Source organism: Nerophis lumbriciformis, linkage group LG24 (assembly GCF_033978685.3).
Source record: "Nerophis lumbriciformis linkage group LG24, RoL_Nlum_v2.1, whole genome shotgun sequence".
NCBI lineage: Eukaryota > Metazoa > Chordata > Actinopteri > Syngnathiformes > Syngnathidae > Nerophis > Nerophis lumbriciformis.
Window position 1 is genome coordinate 27718497 of NC_084571.2, and position 20139 is coordinate 27738635.

The following is a 20139-nucleotide window of genomic DNA, read 5'->3' on the forward strand; positions in this document are numbered from 1 at the left end:
AAAGATTGGCCTGGCCCACTAGGATCCCTCTTTATGTTTGTGAACTTTATAGTCTATACATTTAGAGTGATGTGATAATCAAACACTCTTGAAGTCTAGAATGAAAGAGCAACAGTATATAAGAGAATTGACAGAGTGTGTGTACCTTCAGTGCTGAATGATGAGCAGAGGCAGATGCCTCGTTAAAATCCAGCCGCTGTTGCTTAGGAGGTGAAGTGTGTCGTTCTTTACTAGCGTCGTCGAAGCATTTTGCTTTTGTAGCTGTTTCAGCAGATTTGAATTGCTAGGATAGGATCTTTGATCCAAGACACAACTTATATATATAACTAAAATGTTATTTTCTTTGTGGTCGACAAAAGAAAAGTAGTGAGAATATCAACATGTTAAGAAACTCGACTTCTGTCTCCGCCATGGTTTAAACACAGACACGCCCCCTCCCACACACACACACACACACACACACAGCGTGCGCCTCTTTTCCGGTCGCCTCTTCTGCAGTGCTCCAATAAAACACTCAGATCTTCTCAGTTTCTAGCCGATACTACATAAAAAATAACGTAAAATAACGCAGTAACGCATCATGTAGTAACGGTAACTGAGTTACTGAATATAAAAAATAACGCGTTAGATTACTATTTACTGCCGAAAGTAACGGCGTTACAGTAATGCGTTACAAAGTAACGCGTTAGTCCCAACACTGATTACTGGCAGCTATCTGCTATCCATGGGTGGTCTCGGACCGTAACCCCTGCCAATAGCATGGATCCACTGTGTAGCTTCTTTTGTGTCCCACACCAGGAGGAAGCCTCATTCCTCTTTGTCGTCTTTCCAGAGACTTTGTCAACGTCAGACGGGTGGAACGTAAACGCGACTGCTACCTGTCTGCGGGCATGGCGACCGACCACGTTGCTAAGCCTGCCTGCGGTCGCTACGTCAGGTCAGAAATAATCAGTGTTTACTTCTTCTTTTTTTGAAGCAGCGACACAGCTTTTATTTTTATATTTTTTCATGTCAAGAGGGGAGAACGGCCCTGGCGGATTTGTGGTCCTTAAATCCAGCAGCAACCCGTCCGTGTGCACCTTCATCTGGATCCTCAACACTGACTTGAAGGTGAGACTGTCAGTGTTTCCCACAGGACTGCCAGCTATTTGTGGCAGACCAGGGGATCGATCATGCCTAATTTGCGTGTGCATAACATTTTTATGTACGCTGTGGGGGGGGTGAAAAGCTAATCAAATATATTTAGAAATGTAAATTAACTCACATATGTAACTACTTTTTGTATTGTCACAAGCAAGATGGAGCCCCTTCTGAGTGCTTTTAGATAGGGGGGACAGCAGCGGCAATTCTTGCTTTAATGTCGGCGTTTACAAAGGCGTCCAATAAAATCAGTAAAAGTCGCTAGTTTTGTCGTTAGATGCTTTTTTTTATGAAACAAATCAAGGTGGGGTCTGAATAATGGCTAAATATAGCAACAAAATTGCCAAGTTTGCAACATTGATCTCTCCTGCTATGTCTTCTTATGCTCTGGCAGCATTAGAAAGCATAGTTACAGTGCAATCTACAGAGTTGTAATGACAAGCTACAGTCTCAGACAGTCCCATTATAATGTGTTTATGAGGAGGGCGAGCAAATAGCGTTAAATATAAAATGGGGAGCTGCGCTTTGAAACAATCTTCTTGACGTAGAGGAACAACTAATAACCAGTCTCTTGGCAGAGCTCCTGGATTCGCTTTAAGACATGTAGCAAAGCCTACCGTATTTTTCAGACCATAGGGCGCAGGACTGATGAGCGAGTCTATTCAGGTCTATTTTTATACAAAAGGCGCATAAAAGGGGTCATATTGTTTTCTACATTGAAAAGACTTCCTTGTGGTCCACATAACACATGTAACGGTGGTTCTTTGGTCAAAATGTTGCAAAGATTGTTTTACTGACCATCTTCAAGCTTTCTGACCGTCTCTTCACAATCTGCCAATTTGTGGGCGGTCTTATTTACAGGCCTCTACTTCGACAGCGTCTTCTCCCCGTTATCTTTGTTGTACCAGTAGTTTTTAGCGCTTCCATAGCGAGTCTACTGACAGATATAAGTTAGAACAGTACATTAGTTAATATTAGAAATGGCAACAGCGGAGAATGAATGCCCCACAACAAGAGGATAGAAAAAAATAAGGAGCTTATTGATTGTGACGTCTGCGCGGGCTACATTGTCGGACACGCACACATTTTTGGGACTTATGCAGATCCTAAATACACATCAGCAGGTACCAATAGGTAAGAAAAGTTGTTTTTGCATAATATTCCTGAACAAAACGCCAGATAATGTCTCCTAATAGGTGCCATTTCGGAGTCCTTCTACACACACCATATCTATACCCGTATGTTGAAGCACAGTACGTCTGACTACGGTAGCCGTTATGCTTCAACAATCCCTCGAGCGGTGCGGCTTCGTAGCTTACCAAAGTCGTACTAAAACATTGTGACAGATTTTTGACTGCCGTGTGTAATGTTCTATGTTCTCAATGAAACATCAACGTTTTGGTGTTGCTTGCTTTCGGGTACTTGCTCGCGTCATTTATTGAACAGGTGTCAGCCTGCAGCCCACACGTATTACATGAGTGACTGCCATCTACTGGTCACACTTATCATTACACTGTGTACCAAATATAATACCTTCGAGATCGTCAGCACAACCAGAAATAATCTAAATATTAGGCGCACGGGGTGATAATCTGTTGATTTTTGAGAAAATTAAGGATCTTAAGTGTGTCTTAGTCTGAAAAATGTGGTACTTGTTTTTTTAACAAAGCTTTGAGTCTATGCAAAGTAGATTGAGGGAGATTATTTTTCTCACGTTTGGCGTCTATATGGACATAATTACTGTTAAACACCATAATCCACACTCGCAAAAACCATGCATTTCCTTCCTGTCAGGGTCGACTACCCCGCTACCTCATCCACCAGAGTCTCGCCGCCACCATGTTCGAGTTCATGTCCCACTTGCGCCAACGCATCGCAGACCTGCGGCCCGCCATACGCTGCCACCACCAGCGCTGACGCTTGGGATGACACAGCGCCCACCGCTGGACAGAAGGTGTCCCTGTAACTCATCCACTGTTTAAAAAAAAAAAAAAAAAAAGCAGATGAGGAAGGTTGCCTTTTCTGAGGACACACCGAAAACACACATTGCGTCCCGCGGGGGAGGGGCAATGACACGGTTGTCAGAAGCTTTGCTCCTCCTTGCTTGTTACAAAAAGACTTCTCTCTTCTGAGCCTTATCCTTTCTTGCACAGACGCTTGATTTTTTGTGTGTGTCACATTGTTGCTGTTTAGCGACAAGACAGCAGACACTTGCATGCAGAGGGTTTTCCACTTGGCCACAAGAGGGAGACACCACGTATCTGTGCTTACCTTCTGGCCCCAAAAAAACGCAAAAAAAGAGGCTGCCTAGGTCATTTGTGGTCGGAGAAGTATTGAAAATTATCTGATATTATTTCTAAGAGCCTGAGGCCATCAAGTTAAATATTTGAAAGGTTTTGATGATTGTAAAACTAAAAAAAAGGTGGAACATTAATGTGCCCATTAGTGGCCTCAGTACTGTGTCCACCAGGAACTAAAGCTGCATCCTGGTTGTTCTTTTGGGCTAATCAGAACATCAGGATGCTGGCGGCACGCTAAGAACGTCAAGTGGCCTTGCAGCGAGCTCCTTATTCATTTCACTTAGTCTTTGTTTTTTTTTTTATCATGCTATCTTTTATGTGGCAAATTATAGTTGCTGTCTGTGAGTGTTGATCATGTGATGCCTTGCTACAGGGAACACTCTGTTCCTCCCTCATCAGACATGTGAGTGTGAAGAAATTTCAAAAGAAAGCAACGAGCTGTATCAAAAATATATTGGTGCCTTTATTGCCGACACGTCCTTTTTTATTTTGATTATTATTGTGCTTTTAATTTTAATTCACATGCTCTTTTTTTTTAATACAGTCACACACATCACACTGTTTACAGCGTCATAGAAATTCTAACTGACCAACTGGTTGTTCGTTTTTATCTAGTGTCTAATAAAATAATTATTTCCTGGTTATAAAGTCCTGCTTTTTATTTCTGGGCCAGTTGTCAACATTTTTATGAAAGGGTTACTACTAGCCTGTGACTTGATTGATAATCCTTACCACACTATTGCTGGGCTAGTTTAAAAGTAAACAGTTCTTACAGTGAGGTCCACAAGTATTTGCACACCCTGCAATTTTGCAAGTTCTCCCACTTAGAAATTAGGGAGAGGTCTGAAATGTTCATCATAGATGTATTTCCACTGTTCGAGACATAATCTAAAAAGAAAAATCCGGAAATCACATTGTATGATTTTTTTGTATGTTACTGGGGTTCATAAGTATTTGCACACATGAGAACATCAGTAGTATGTAGTGCAGAATGCAATTACAGAGGTCAAAGGTTTCCTATAGTTCTTCAGCAGGTTTGCACACACGACAACACACAAATCTTCTCTGGATCTGTCAGGTTTCGGGGCTGTCGCCGAGCAACGTGAAGTTTCAGCTCCCTCCAAATATTGTCTATTGGATTTAGGTCTGGAGACTGGCTTGGCCACTCCAGAACCTTGATATGCTTCGTATGGAGCCACTCCTTGGTTATCCTGGCGGTGTGCTTCATGTTGGAAGACCCAGCCACAACCCATCTTCAATGCTCTGACTGAGGGAAGGAGGTTTTTGGCTAAAATCTCTCAATACATGGCCCCGTTCATCCTCTCCTTAATACAGTGCAGTCGTCCTGTCCCCTTTGCTGAAAAGCACCCCCAAAGCATGATGTTTCCCCTCCATGCTTCACTGTAGGGATGATGTTCTTGGGATGATACTCATCCTTCATTTTCCTCCAAACCAAACGAGTGGAGTTTATACCAAAGAGTTATATTTTGGTCTCATCTGACCACATTACTTTCTTCCATGACTCCTCTGGATCATCCAGATGGCCATTGGCAAACTTCAGACGGGCCTGGACATGGGCTGACTTAAGCAGGGGAACCTTCTGTGCAATGCATGATTTTAAACCACTACGCCGTAGTGTTCTACTGATAGTAGCCTTGGAAACTGTGGTCCCAGCTCTCTTCAGGTCATTCACCAGCTCCTGCCGTGTAGTTCCTCACTTTTCTTATCATCGGTGATGCCCCACGAGGAGAGATCTTACATGGAGCCCCAGTCCGAGGTAGATTAGCAGTCATGTTTAGCCTCTTCCATTTTCTAACAATTGCTGCAACAGTTGATCTATTCTCACCAAGCTGCTTCCCAATTGTCCCATAGCCTTTTCCAGCTTTGTGGAGCTCTACAATTTTGTCTCTGGTCTCTTTTGACAGCTCTTTGGTCTTGCCCATGGTAGCAGTTGGACCTTGACTGACTGTGGGCTGCACATGTGACTTTAATGAGATCTAAGAGGTGGTGGGTGAGTGATTAGTTGTGGGGTCAAGGTGGACTTTTTTTAAGGTAGACTAACAGCTCTTTGAGAGTCATAATTCTTGCTGATGTGTGCAAATACTTATGAACCCCAGTAACATACAAATAAATCATAAAAATATCATACAATGTGATTTCCGGATTTTTCTTTTTAGATTTTGTCTCGCACAGTGGAAATACATCTATGATGAACATTTCAGACCTCTCCCTAATTTCTAAGTGGGAGAACTTGCAAAATTGCAGGGTGTGCAAATACTTGTGGACCTCACTGTAACTCATTCTAATTGAAATGTCTCAGAAAGAACCCTATTGTTTTTTTAACAGCAACTTGACCCAAGATGGCCGTGGTAGTTGGAGTCAAAAGTCCAGGCAAAATATGTTGTCTGCTCGGCTGGTTAGTTTTCAAACCTTCAGGCGTTGTTTGTTCTGTGTCTTTACAAAAGCGCTCTTGATTTTGAATGATAGCTCCTTTGGCGATAATATACTGTAGGTGGATTTTACTTTTTTAAATGTTTAAAACTGTAGCAATATGGTTGTTAAATTAAGGATGTTTTTATTTGTTTGCTATGCAGTACTGTATAGTAGGGATGCAACTAATTTGATAATCGATTACTCTGTCGATTATTACTTCAATTAATAATCGGATAAAAGAGACAAACTACATTTCTATCCTTTCCAGTATTTTATTGAAAAAACAGCATACAGGCACCATACTTATTTTGATTATTGTTTCTCAGCTGTTGGTAAATTTTGCAGTTTATAAATAAAAGTTTATTAAAAAAGAAAAAGAAATAAAAGCCTATGCGCATAGCATAGATCCAACGAATCGATGACTAAATTAATCGCCAACTATTTTTATAATCGATTTAATCGATTAGTTGTTGCAGCCCTACTGTATAGTACTTCATATTGTACTCAAAGTGTACAAACTAATATATAGACTTTTATCAAGGCTGGAAGCCATTATTATTCATATTCTTATGGGGAAATTTGCTTTACCATATGAACTATTCAATTTACAGACCCTGTTCAAGAACCAATTAAGTTTGTGATATTAGATTGCACTGTACTAGTCCAGGTTACAACAAGAATTCTGTTGATTTTTAATGACATTTTGACCCAAGATGGTCGTGGTAGTGGCAGTCAAAATATCTTCTCTTTGGCTGGTTACATCTTTCAGCGTGTACTCTTAAGCCTTTAGGCATTGTTTTCTGGTGTCACAAGAAAACTATTGTTTTTTTTTAGCTGGAACCATCCAAGAGTCTTTTGGGGTATTTTGAAGTGAAATTTGGTCAAATTTGCATGTCATTCTCTTCAAAAACTTCAGTTATTGTTTGTTGTGCGTCAGAACAACAACCCTGTTGGTTTGGGGTGCAACCGAGTTCAGTTGGAAAAATCAAATAAAAGCGTACTAGTCAGTAAATTAAGTAATTAACCTGAAAGCTTCAGGTATGGCTTTAAAGACCCCACACAAAGATGGCAGAGGTACTGTGGTTGAGGGCTCAGCTTTTAGTACCAAGTAGCTCAGAGTTGACATTAGATCATTTGTTCTGCTGATCAGTCAAGCGACACATTGTCTTCTCAAGAAATGTTTGTCCGCGGAACAGGAATAGTAAAAAAAAACCATCAGCTATAAGAAATTGAAATGTATCCTTTCTGAGCCTTTTGTGTCAAGCGTGTGATGTTCCCCAGCAGAGATGTGCTTTATGTATGCATTCCTGCACTGACATTTCGTCAAGGGCCAGCGGCCATCTTGTTGCACGCGCTCATGCTAGTGATTAGCTCGTGTTAGCGGAGCAGGTGACGCATCAGGATTGCAGCAATCCTCAATGAAGCCATGTGAGTTGAGGGGTGTTCACATGCTATAAATGGGATTGGAGGCGGGGTGTGCTGTAAATTTGGACCCTGGGGGGGGGGGGGAAGACTTATTTTGTAGACACGTGTGTTTAAAAGAGCCAGTTTATGGGGTTTAATTAAAGAAAAGTGATGTTGTCTTCAGAGGACAATGTGAATAACATGGAGGCGGGAGGTTGATGATGATGATGATGATGCGGCTCGCTCACATGACACGGCTGTAACTATCTGCCGGGGCAATGGGTGTGTGAAATGTTGCTTTAGTTAGTTGAGTGCTGGTCTGCAGACCTTCTCTGGCCTCTCCACCTGCAGGATCCACCTCGTCATCCTGGACCATGGGAAGGTAAACATGAGGTAAACTTTGGCAACAATGAGGCCTCCCTCCACCCCTTCCTCATCCTCAACACTGTGCCTATTGTTGTCCACTTAGGATGTGAAAGAGCGAGGTGGTCTTGGTTCGAAGCAGCTGAGGGACCAGTGAGGTGATAACTTTTTTTGTTTTAGGGGATAATCTGCATCGATGGGCGCGGCGTTCTCCAAGTTCTGCATGCGGTGCTGCTGCTACTGCTGTGCCGACAGTGATGACGACGACGACGAGAAGCAGCCCTTGATACCGTAAGACCGCTTTTTTAAGATTACCGTAATGTTCCTGTAAATGTGCACTCACATTTGGGGGGAAAAGCTTCCTGAATAAAGTGTATGAGTGGGTAAAAATTTGGCCTGTAGCCCAAAAGATCCTAGTTTGATTTCCTTCAGTTAGTATGTCCATTGTATTTAAAAAAAAAAAAAAAAAAGTTAACAGACTGCTGTTTTATTCCAATGCTTAACTTACAGGTCAAAATAGTTGGACATTTAAAATATTGTTTGCAATTTAATTATTTGTAATCTTACATTTTATTTCAATAATTTTTTGTACTAATATGCAATATATAAATACGCAAATATTATACATTTGATCTTGTTTAGATTCTATTTTTTAAGATGTCTTTTTTTGATTAAAAATAGTTTAGATTTGTCCTAAACTTGTGTAACAAATGAACATTTATGTATTTTTTTTACATTTTAATAACTATTTTTTTTGTTATAAGTATGTATTAATATAAAATATATATTCATTACATTTTGTTTTAATTCTAAAAAAAAAAGTTAACCTGCTGTGGTTTTATTACAGTGTTTAACTTACTGGTGAAAATAGTATTGTACCCAATTTCAAATTTTTATTTTTACTTTAGTTATTTTTTTGTGCTAATATAAAATATATAAAAGCGCAAATATGTGTTTTGTTTAGATTTAAAATTCTTTTAAAGATGTCTTAGGTTTTTCTAAACATTTTTAGAAATAGTTTAAATAGATTTGTCTTTAATAGATTTGTACAACAACTTATGTATTTATTACATTTTACTAACTCGTTTTTGTTGTATGTGTAATATAAAATATACAAATGTGTTAATATAAAATATATAAATATTTTTTCTCATTACCTGGATAAGCGGAATAAGATACAGATAAGGGGGGGAGTAAATCATTTTCACTTCTCCCAACTCCATATTGGATATGAAAAAACCTAATCGTATTGTTTTCATTTTCCATGTGTTTTCATTGTGAAGTCTTTGTTTCTTTTTCTGTACTTTACTGTAATGTTAAGATTATTTCCTTTCTTATTATTTATTTTGCTTCGTTTTAACACTTCTAAAATTAACAACTAAAAAAATAAATAAATAAATAAATGGATTATATTTTATTTTAATTTATAAAAAAAAAAAAGGTAACCAAGTGTGAATTTAATACTTGACCTACGTGTCAAAAGAGTTGTAGTAATGTAAGAACATTTAAAATATAACGGCGTGGCGCAGTGGGAGAGTAGCCGTGCGCAACCCGAGGGTCCCTGGTTCAATCCCCACCTAGTACCAACCTCGTCATGTCCGTTGTGTCCTGAGCAAGACACTTCACCCTTGCTCCTGATGGGTGCTGGTTAGCGCCTTGCATGGCAGCTCCCTCCATCAGTGTGTGAATGTGTGTGTGAATGGGTAAATGTGGAAGTAGTGTCAAAGCGCTTTGAGTACCTTGAAGGTAGAAAAGCGCTATACAAGTACAACCCATTTATCATTTATCATTTATTAAATAAATATGTTTTTAATATATAATGTATATTTCAATTATATTTTATTTTGTTTGAATTCTATATATTTTTTATTTGTTATATATTGATGTATAATTATTTAATAAAGGTTTTAGTTTGTACTATTAAGATATATTTAAACTAAAATACATTTAAAAAATATTTTATTCTGTTTTATTTTAAATTTTTATATAAAATAAATATATTTTTTCATATGAATTTAGCAAAATGTGTTGACCTTATTATTAATAATCAAAATCTACATTAATGTGTCCAAGAAACACGGATCCGCTGGAATATTTCAGCCGGGAGGTCCAGAAACGTCGTGACGAGGAGACCAACCTGTGGAGCGAGCCGGGGGACCCCAGCCACACGGAGAGGGACGACGACCGAGCGCTACACTCACTCCTGCAGGCCCGCAACAAGACGCGTGTTGGAACTACGGTATTTTAGAAAAACTAAAAAACACCATGCGAGGCTCGCAGCTTTGTCATGCTTGCTGTGCTTAAGGGTTATCGTCGTCTAAGCGTGGACATTGAGGCCATGAGAGACACTCGCAGGGAAGTCCGAGACAAGTGGAAGACCCTCTTGGAAAACCTTGGTGAGAGCACGCATCTTTTTTTTTTTTAATCCCACTTTTTTTTTAACGCACTAGAAAACCGATTCGTAAAAATTGACGTTCTTGTTCTAGGCTTCATGGCGGAGGCCGACTCGCTGCTGAACGTGTCTGCCACCGCTTCGCTCGACCGCATGCGCGACGCGGCGGCCGCGCGCTCGTTGCTGCAGACGCTCCATTCCGATACGTCCCTCTTTAACAGCGGGGAAGCGCCGCCGGAAAGATACCTCTTCATCCTGGTGAGAAGCACACTTGTCTACTTTTTAGTATCAGGCGCACTGGTCGCTTTTCCATGTTCAAATGGTACCGCTCGAACATCATGTGAGTTTTATTTCATCATTACTGACTGTAACTCATATTAATACCTGCTTTTAGCAATGCAAAAGCATCAACACAGTGAAAATATTCAAAGGTTTTAGTTCTACTCATGATACTACCTCAGGGGTGCCCATTACGTCGATTACGAGCTACCCGTCGATCGCAGAGGTGTGTCAGCCAGGCATTGAAAAATAGACCTAAAAATTTGCGATCATAAATCTTCACTATGACGTAGGGCTGGGCGATATATCGATATACTCGATATATCGCGGGTTTGTCTCTGTGCGATATAGAAAATGACTATATCGTGATATTCGAGTATACATCTTCCCCCAGTTGCTTTTAGCTGCGGGGCATTAAACTGCATGTGTTTCGCACTCTTTCCTGTCTCTCCTTCTCATAGAGACTTAAAAACAAGCGCACCTTCTTACATACGTCACACACTGTCACGTGAGCAACGTAACACGCTCCTGCGGAGCAGACAGGTACCGACATGGTAACGTTAGCTCTGATGCTAACAGCTAACTTTGTGGTTTGAGTGGTAATACGAGAGAAAGAAGGTGCGAATCTGGTAAAAAATGGAAGAATAATTAATTCCCAAGAAAAACAGCACGGGGTCTATCGTCTGACGGTGGTTTGGCTTCAAGCGGGAATATGTCTGTACATGTCAACATCTCCGTTCGGTGCCACACCAACTAAATGCCGAAGCAACTATTTCCACATCAAGACCGTAGGACATATACTATTTGATATGCAGCTAATTTTTGAATGAATGAATGAATGAAATAAGTTTATTTCGGTCATATAATCAACCATTAACCATTTTGTGTGACCAGTTTAAGAGTACAGACTATACATATTTAACAATCATACACATTTACACACAAAAGGAAAATAAAAGAAAAGAAAAAGCATGACCGAAAAAGGAATAGGCTGAAGCCAAAGCTTATATTTGTCTATCCTAAACCTTCACTGAAAATAAGATTACCTGGAACATCAACGTAAAAAAAAAAAAAAAAAAAAAAATCAATGGGATGAAAGTAATTGTTACTATATTTTATAATTTTCAATTATTTCACCTTTCAATGTTTTCTTAAACCTTAACAAAGAAGTACATGTCTTCAGCTCATCACTGAGCTTGTTCCACCATTTAACTCCTAAAACTGAAATACATTTGTATTTAATATTAGTTTTTGCTTTACCTATTTCAAAAATCAATATCCCCGTAAATTATAGTTTTCTCCTCTTATTTGAAATAACCTAATATGCAGCTAATTTTTATGTGACACTTATTGAAATATCTTGTGTAACATCATGCACAAAAGTGCACTTTATTTGTTTTAAACTATTGTAGTGGCGTTCTGCACAAAAAGTGCACTTTAATTTAGTGTTGTTTTGAAATGTCATCTTATGACATTCACAAAAGTGCACTTATAGCTTGTTTTAAAATGTCTCTGACAATCTTGCACTTTCTGTTTTGGAAATGACATGAATGTTTGTGCCACTGCTTAATAACTGTTTAATAAATACAGTGTTGGTCAATTGACTTAGTTGTGATTTCCCTCTCTGCATGAAAGTTGAAAATGAGCATTTTTTAATACAGTATGAACAAGAATGTTTTAATGTAGACACATAGAATCATCATACTGCTGTGATTATATGCATCAAGTGTTCATTCAAGGTTAAGGCAAAATATGGAGATATATATTGTGTATCGCGATATGGCCTAAAAATATCGAGATATTAAAAAAAGGCCATATCGCCCAGCCCTGCTATGACGTCTACCAACCGGGCGGCATAGCTCGGTTGGTAGAGTGGCTGTGCCAGCAATTTGAGGGTTCTTTCTAGGTTCGATCCCTGCTTCCGCCATCCTAGTCACTGCCGTTGTGTCCTTGGGCAAGACACTTTACTCACCTGCTCCCCGTGTCACCCACGCTGGTTTAAATGGAACTTACATATTGGGTTTCAATATGTAAAGCGCTTTGAGTCACTAGAGAAAAGCGCTATATAAATATAATTCACTTCACTTCCGTCACTTGATTGACATTTGTGGCACCCGAGGATCTTGTGAAATGATGCTGGCTTCCGCGAGATCAGTTTGAAGGAAAAAAAAAGACCGTCAAGAAGGCGAGAAACAGTTTTTATTTCAACCGTACCTCCCGTCAAAGGCCTAGAGGCTGACCGCACCGTTCCTGTCTTCACAATAAAAGTGCTGCTCCATCCCGCCTGCGCTAACAAAATAAGAGTCTCAGAAAGCTAGCGCAAACAAGCTAGCAAGCCACGGAGTTTGCTGTCAATGTATTTCTTGTAAAATGTATAAAAAGGACTACGGAAGCTGGACAAACAAGATGCCAAAACCAACCACTTTAATGTGGCGTTGGACAGAAAGGAGGACTTTTTTTCGCTCCACAATGTAAAATCAAAAATGTGGAATTTGTCAGCACTACTGTGAATCTTGTCTGATTCCAATCAATGCAATTCATCAGAATCAGGTAATACACCACCGACTTGGTCATTTAAAAAGTAGCTCGTCTGCTGAAAAATTGCGGGCACCCCTGTACTACCTCCACTTAGAATCGATGTTTACTAGCTTCCAACGTGTGGGTCGTACTCAGCAAGTTAATTTCAGCGTCTCATTGGTTCATACATTGGAAATTGGCTTCAATTTATATGAAATAAAACACAACATCTGGTGTGTTCCTGAGTACCACTAGATGGGGCCCATGTACCACTTGTGTTACCCGCACAGCCGCTAAAAGTTAACCATCTGAAGTGGGCAATGAGTTTTCATGAGCCGCCTCCATTTACAGTCCATGTTTGAAGCCAAAGAACAACTTTTGAGTCCTTTTCTATTATTTGATAGGCAGGAGCAATCTCAAGTCTCACAACTTTGTCCAATGCCTGCAACCTCACCTAATATTTCCAATTTGTCTCTGGGTGGCGCTCAAACACCCATGTCAACGGTCCACTCAAAATTATTTGTTTCCTGTGCAACAATATATCAACTATTTAATGATTAAACGGCACTGTTCCGGTCCACAGCTCTAAGACTTATGGGTAATATAAAAACATTTACTTCTGAGTGGGTTAGGCAATTAGGAACACATTTTCATTTGCAATGCTGATGTATCACAGAGGCAGCATTTACATGTTGGAGATGTTGAAGTGTGACAATAATCTCATTGTCTATCATTTACCAACAAAAATGTGCACTATAGATTGTTTGTACAAATGCTTTTAATGTGATTGAACATAAATTAATGTTTAAAATGGACAAAAACACTTTTCAAGTGTGAAATAAATATGGAGAATGTCTACAATTAGTGTACGACATAGAAGAAGGTGGACAATAAGGAAGCCTTTGGTGATGTTTCTTTCTGTAATTAGGGTTGTCAAATAATTAAAATATTTAATTGCGACGAATCGCATTGTTTATAGTCAACTAAAAATTAATCACGATTAATCACAGATAGATCCAATTTTTCCTCATTAATAAGTGTACCCTGGACAGATCATTTTTAGGTTTTTAATACCATGACTAGACAATTAGTTTGCTTTAATTAAATGTTTTTTAAACATTGTGCTTTTTTAAACAGTTTAACACAAAAAAACAATAAATACGCTTTTAATGAAATTTAAAAAATATATACGTGCAGTGCGTTGGTGTCTTGCCATATTTTGTAGGAATATAGTATTTATATTCCTGCTGTAGAAGCACTTGCATTCAAAGGAGAGGAACTACATGTTTAGAAACCAGTTTCTAAATAATAACACAAAATGTGGATTGTTACGGTCATGCTTTGATTGTTAACGATGTTTGGTAATACAGTATCTGCGATATTTCCAACTGAATAAATGCTTCTGATATTGTATATATTACATATTGTACAAGTTAGTGGTATTCGTATCTCTGCGTGACAATGTTGTAACCTTCTCTATTTAATAATTAAGTCTAATATTTAGCCTGCTAATCATTATGTAATTGCAGAGTATCAACCAGAACATGTAATAAAATAATACACACTTTAGTTCAGACTGCCACAAAAATTCCCCCTATATTATGTACTATGTACTAGCATTTATTTAGGTAGAAATATCAGACTACTTTACAAAACATCTTTGACAAAGCATGATTTTATTGTAAGCCATTTTTATTTTGTTACTGTAGTTAGACCGGGTGTAATGCATAGCACTTTTATTTTTATGCCGGCAGCGTGTGATTAATTTAAGAAGGTGTCTTGACATGGTTTGACAGCGGACCTGCTATAAAAAGTGACTCGAGAATAAGTTCCTGTCTACCGTTTTTCATTTCTGCTGAGCTTTTATCCCAACTTACTAAAAAGCAGTCACAGTAACAATCTACATTTTATGTTATCAATGCACCTTAAATGTAATCTAATCATGGAAGTGAAGCTCCACCTACCAGCATGGCAGCAGTTTTTTTAATCCAGTGAAGACAGCTCATTGTGAAAAAATAGTCTTGTGAAGGGAACAATTTGCCATGGCTTTGGACCTGATATTTCCATAATATACCATTTTCTTTGTCCATGTCTGCTTGCTATTTTCCTGCTTGTGGCTCATCAGTAACTAGTGAATGCTGCCAATTTTCCCCGCTACCGAACGGCCCAAGGGTCAACAATGCCCGTTAAAAAAAATGAGTGCCGTTAAAGGAACTTATAGTTAAAGCATTTTTATCACATAACTTTGACAGCCCTAATTATAATTATTACTATTATTAGTAATAATTAATGAAATCTTTGAGAAATTTGACACTGAGCACTGAGTATGTGCTCTTAGTGCCATCTTGTGTCTACTTTTAAGTCCGTGTGGTATAAAACAAGTATAACATCAAGTAGTGGTGCACAAAAAAATCGATTCACGTCCAAATTGCAATTCTTAAGCGGTAGAAAATGGATGGATGGAATCATCCTGATTCTAAATCGGTTCAAAATGTTCAAGATTATGTTTTTTAGGCAATCTCTGTGCAACCAGAAGGAGCTTTTCTAATCTGTAACCTGTTTTGAAAAAGTTTCATTATAATTATCTCAAATGATACATTGCGAGAACTGGTTTGAAAAAAGAATCGTGTTGAATTGGGAATCAATTCTGAATCCAATCGTCACCCTAGGAATCGGATGGAATCGTTAGGTGGCCAAATATTCAAACCCCTAAAATCAATACGGTATTTGTTTTCCAAATTGTGTTGATATCCTGTGCGTTTTGGAGGTTACAAGGAACAACAAATTCATAAAATCTCAAGTTGGTTTAATATCATTGACAAAAAAAGCCTCTAAATGTTCCAACTTTTGCCGCAACTTTCTGAAAAAGCTGCTGGAAATTATTAGGCGTTACTTTAGGCCACAACAATCCCCCAAAATCCTGCAAAGTACTGCAGGGACTGACTAATACTTGTAAATGTAACTTTCTGCTGGCAGGATCGCCTGCTGTATCTCGACATCGCCGAGGACTTTCTGTCGAAAGCAAAGCGCTTCTACCCACCGCGGAACTCGTCGGACGAGGACACGCCAGAGGGCGCCATCAACCTGCCGCTGCTGCTGGCCCGAGTGCAGGCCATGAACGGGACGGCAGGCAACGACGAGGGCGACAGCGAAAAGTCAGGAGACTACCCGTGATGCGGCAGTACTCAGAGACACCAGACAGTGGTGTTCGACGTCCATCCAGGAGGGATGGAGGACAGAAACTCTAAGGTCTTTCATTCTCTGCTCTCCTCTCTCGAAGTGCATGAATTATATCTTATTTTCTTTGGCTGCCAGGAAGTTCTTAGCCTGCTTTGTTGTGTAAAGAACCTTCAGGGTCTTGACGTCCTGTGACGCCTCACATGACCGATAAAACCCCCAAACAAAGAATTGCTGACTCGCTCTTGAATGTGTCTTCAAGCAGGGACGTGTGCCCACCCTGTGACTCCTCTACTCTTTGTCCCCCTCCATGTCTCAGCAATGTGGTCATGTGGACATCCCAGTTTTGTCTTCTGATGTCCTCTTTAGCGTCAAATAAAGTTGCAGCACAGAGTCCGTCATGTGTCCCGAGTCACATTTGTGTAGCCAGGAGCGGCGCTTTGTGCCAGTGAGTTATATTAAGCTCGCAAAGACATTTCAAGCACATATTTGGTTGTGTCTCATGGCATTGGTGCCGAACATTAGCTCCTGTTTCGTGCGCTTGTTTCTGCAACCCACGCCAAGTGTCTGATCACCCTTGGCGGGACACATGATGATTGTGTTTTGGCTTCTTTTTCTTGTTGTGTAAAAACAGTTTTACTTCCGTGCAGGAAGAAAACCTATGTTGTCATGGTAATTTGTACTAGTGCAAAGTGGGATTGGCATTGTTTGTGGTTAGCCACAATACAAAGGGGATTAATATGGGCCAAGTCGTCGCCGTTTACTTAACACATGAAACGTGACGGATTGGCAGTAGTGTTGTATATCTTTAAATGTGTTTCGTGGAAATTCCAACTTTGACTACATTGTCAGTTGCTATGTAGAATGGCGCTTTCCATCCTTTTCAGCAGACTGCATTGCAAAATGATTAACCCCCCCCCACCTTCCTCTAACATGAGATCCACCCAGGAATGGGGCCATATGAATCCCTTCCCTACTGTACAAGCTAAATGACTTGGTTGAGGTCCACACTCAACCAAAGGTTGTGATGATTCTTTGGCTGGCGATCGTCTTCACTTAGCAGGATTACTTGAAGAAGGTGCTCAAATGCTCGCTTTTTCAGTTTCCATATTTAAAAAAAATTTTTTTTTTTTTTTTAAAAGACAGGCTTCACTCCGTGTCTTAAAATTCAGCCTGGAGCTCTGCCAACTATCTAGGAGCTGTGATTGGATTGTTTTGTTTCTATTTAACAAATATGTTGCCCTAGCATAATACCGCTGTTAAAATGTGAGTGTAATGTTAGCATATAGAAATGCTAGCATGGCTAACGTTTGTGTCCCTCTGTCCTTAATGTTAGTATGTTGTATGGCGTCTATTACATTGGACAGAGTGACAGTATAGATGTAAAGTCGATAAAGAACACAATAGCCCTTCCTGGAGACACAAACTAAGTCAGATACCGCTCATTAGCATTAAAGCTACAAGGGTCAAGTGTCGGGTTGCCAACCGTTTCTTGAAAAATGGCTATATACGCCCTATATTGTTTAAAAAGTTATGCACTGTGTCTCTTATTATTGTAAAAAATCAATTCCTGGCCAAGATAAGGCGAGACATTGTGGCAATCTCTCAGGACCGCTCCTGACTAAAATGGGGCCCTAAGCAGAATTTTATTTTGAGGACCCCTATTTATAAAATATTTTTACAGTTTTGTATGTTTGTGAAACATGTCATGCTTTTTTTAGTCAAACTTAAATTTAACTTGATGCATGCTTTGTACTAAAACAAATTTGACATAATAAAACCAAATTGCATTCTTTCTGAACACATTTCCTGCTGGGATTTGTACCCGGTATGACCACTTACAGGCCCTGCGCTAACATTGCGTGCCTCATTTCTGGGTAAATTTGGAATCAGGAAGCTGCTTGGAATTAATTGACATCTTACACGAGCTTATTTGGATGCAGGTAGGGGTGTAACGGTACGTGTATTTGTATTGAACCGTTTCGGTTCCGGTTCGGTTCGGAGGTGTACCGAACGAGTTTCCACTCGGACATATTAAGTAGTGTAACGCACGTTGTGTAAACAATGCACACCGAGGCACAACACACGGCATGCTAGCAACTAACGGGCTACGATAGACTGACCATACGTCCTCTTTTCACCGGACATGTCCTCTTTTGCGGAGCTGTCAGGGCGGAGTTTCTTAAATGCCTCAAATGTCCGGCATTTTGAGTTAGGGTTGCGTGTATTTTCAATGTACGTTCAGGTTTAAGAAGGGGTTAAAAACAAAAAAAATTGTGCGTGCAGCAGCATTCGTGAGGGAGGGGCAGAGACAGAGAGAGCGAGAGAGTTGTGATAAACGCGCATGCGTCGCCAGGCTCTGCTTTTTATCCATAGATTTATCAGTTTTAATTTTTTATTATCTATAGCAGGGGTGTCAAAAGTGTGCCCCGGAGGCCATTTGCGGCCCACAGCTAATGTTTTAAAGGCCCTCGGCACGTTCTAAAAATACTATTAAAATAAACAAAAACATAACAAAAGTGAAATAAAAAAAGCTTAAAGGTTAAATGTAATTTAGAAAAAGTTGCAATGTTGACTAATAAAACAAAGCTGTTTTTTTTTCTTCCAAACTGTCATTGCTCAAAACATAATATTGAATCAAAATCAATGTTATTATGAATTATTGACCTATCCAAGGTTCCGATAACTTCACATCAAATATTCCACAAAGAAATTTTTGTATACTGTTAAACCCCTAGATGCAGGCCATGTTGCATTTTATTTTTGTAAAAAAAATAAATAAATAAAGGACTCGGGACACTCTTGCCATCCTCCAATCAAACTACTCAGGAATTTGTGATTATTCCACCTTGGAGGCATTTTCTGTGTTTGAATTTAAGAATAAATGGAACGAAAACTTTCCAAAAGCTGCTTCCTCCTCGGAAAGCGCCACTCTCTCAAAGACTATACTTGGCTTTATTTACCACCTCCTGACAGGCCCCGGCCTCCTATCCTCTGCCTCCTTTCCTATCTGTGCTGTGGTGACAGCAAATCCAAGTGTCGCCTGCCGACAGCTGTGACAGTATGGTTACGCAACAACACCCAGCTCTTCCTGGCAGGACCTGTAAGCCCCCGGTGCCGGTGGGTGGGCAGAGGGGCGCTCCAGGCTTCATCGCCACCGCATGACTCAAACCTCCCCTAATAAGCGTGAAGGTGAACGCCAGTGCGACTCGCGAGTCTCTCACAGGAAGCATATTGAGAAGCTTGCAAGATGATATGCTTTGCAATGTTGTCATGGTGCCATCATAACATGACATAGCCGATGACCTCCAGGACGCTGAGAAAGATCAGCTAACATGCTATCCTGGTGTTGTTGACATCTGCGAACATGCTATGCTGGTGTTGTTGACATCTGTTTACATGCTACTATTTAGTCATGTAGTCGCCATTTATATGTCCTATGTTTGTTTTTGTTTTTTTAGTCCCGTACAATTGCCATTCACCTACTGAACGTATACAATATCAGTCAAAAGTTTGGAGACACTTTCTCATTCAACAGCATGAACAGGTGTTCCATAACTCTAACTTTTACAACTGTTGTATGTAAATGACATTTGTGGCGCCCAATATGGGTTGTGCTCAAAATTCTTTGTAGGGCATGCTAGCATAAATGGAATTCAAATATTCTCAATTTTACAATCGTTAAAGAAATGCTTCATGATTTATGGATAATTAGTTGCCTGCTTGGACACCTGCAAACACGTTTTGCCCGATGGCGGCCATGTTTTTCAACCAGTTTTGCTCAAATGTCAGGCATATTTTTTCTTATTTTCCCCTCATGTGAAGGATGAGGTATCATTTGTAGTCTTTTCCTTGCAGTACCGTATTTTTCGGAGTATAAGTCGCTCCGGAGTATAAGTCGCACCGGCCGAAAATGCATAATAAAGAAGGAAAAAAACATATAAAAGTCTCACTGGAGTATAAGTCGCATTTTTGGGGGAAATTTATTTGATAAAACCCAACACCAAGAATAGACATTTGAAAGGAAATTTAAAATAAATAAAGAATAGTGAACAACAGGCTGAATAAGTGTACTTTATATGACGCATAAATAACCAACTGATAACGTGCCTGGTATGTTAACGTAACATATTA

General features: G+C 39.6%; 2 protein-coding genes across 3 annotated transcripts in view; both read left to right on the forward strand.

Moving 5' to 3' along the window:
* Positions 1-4166, forward strand: part of stard3 (StAR related lipid transfer domain containing 3) — a 29562-nt gene extending 25396 nt beyond the window's left edge. Inside the window, exons 13-15 of the mRNA XM_061981879.1 lie at positions 833-937; positions 1017-1110; positions 2935-4166. Of these exons, the coding sequence (XP_061837863.1) occupies positions 833-937; positions 1017-1110; positions 2935-3057 (322 nt within the window). The 3' untranslated portion in view covers positions 3058-4166. The remainder of the gene's footprint in view (positions 1-832; positions 938-1016; positions 1111-2934) is intronic.
* A 1615-nt stretch (positions 4167-5781) lies between these two features.
* On the forward strand, positions 5782-16401 carry mreg (melanoregulin). 2 transcript variants are annotated; one of them, XM_061981881.1, is made up of 6 exons: positions 5782-7670; positions 7821-7931; positions 9714-9879; positions 9946-10036; positions 10127-10290; positions 15805-16401. In XM_061981881.1, exons 2-6 carry the CDS (start codon positions 7837-7839, stop codon positions 16000-16002), a joined length of 714 nt encoding a protein of 237 aa, XP_061837865.1. In that variant the 5' UTR covers positions 5782-7670; positions 7821-7836; the 3' UTR covers positions 16003-16401. The 2 variants fall into 2 exon arrangements, with proteins under 2 accessions (XP_061837865.1, XP_061837864.1); XM_061981880.1 differs by having other exon boundaries at positions 7368-7670; positions 7747-7931.
* The last annotated feature ends 3738 nt before the right edge of the window (positions 16402-20139 follow it).

Excerpts from the sequence above, each read along its gene's own strand:
- mreg (XM_061981881.1), top strand. The coding sequence starts at position 7,837 with ATGGGCGCGGCGTTCTCCAAGTTCTGCATGCGGTGCTGCTGCTACTGC. Across the intron at positions 7,932-9,713 it reads GAGAAGCAGCCCTTGATACC|AAACACGGATCCGCTGGAAT; the intron begins GTAAGACCGCTT and ends AATGTGTCCAAG. Across the intron at positions 9,880-9,945 it reads AGACGCGTGTTGGAACTACG|GGTTATCGTCGTCTAAGCGT; the intron begins GTATTTTAGAAA and ends GCTGTGCTTAAG.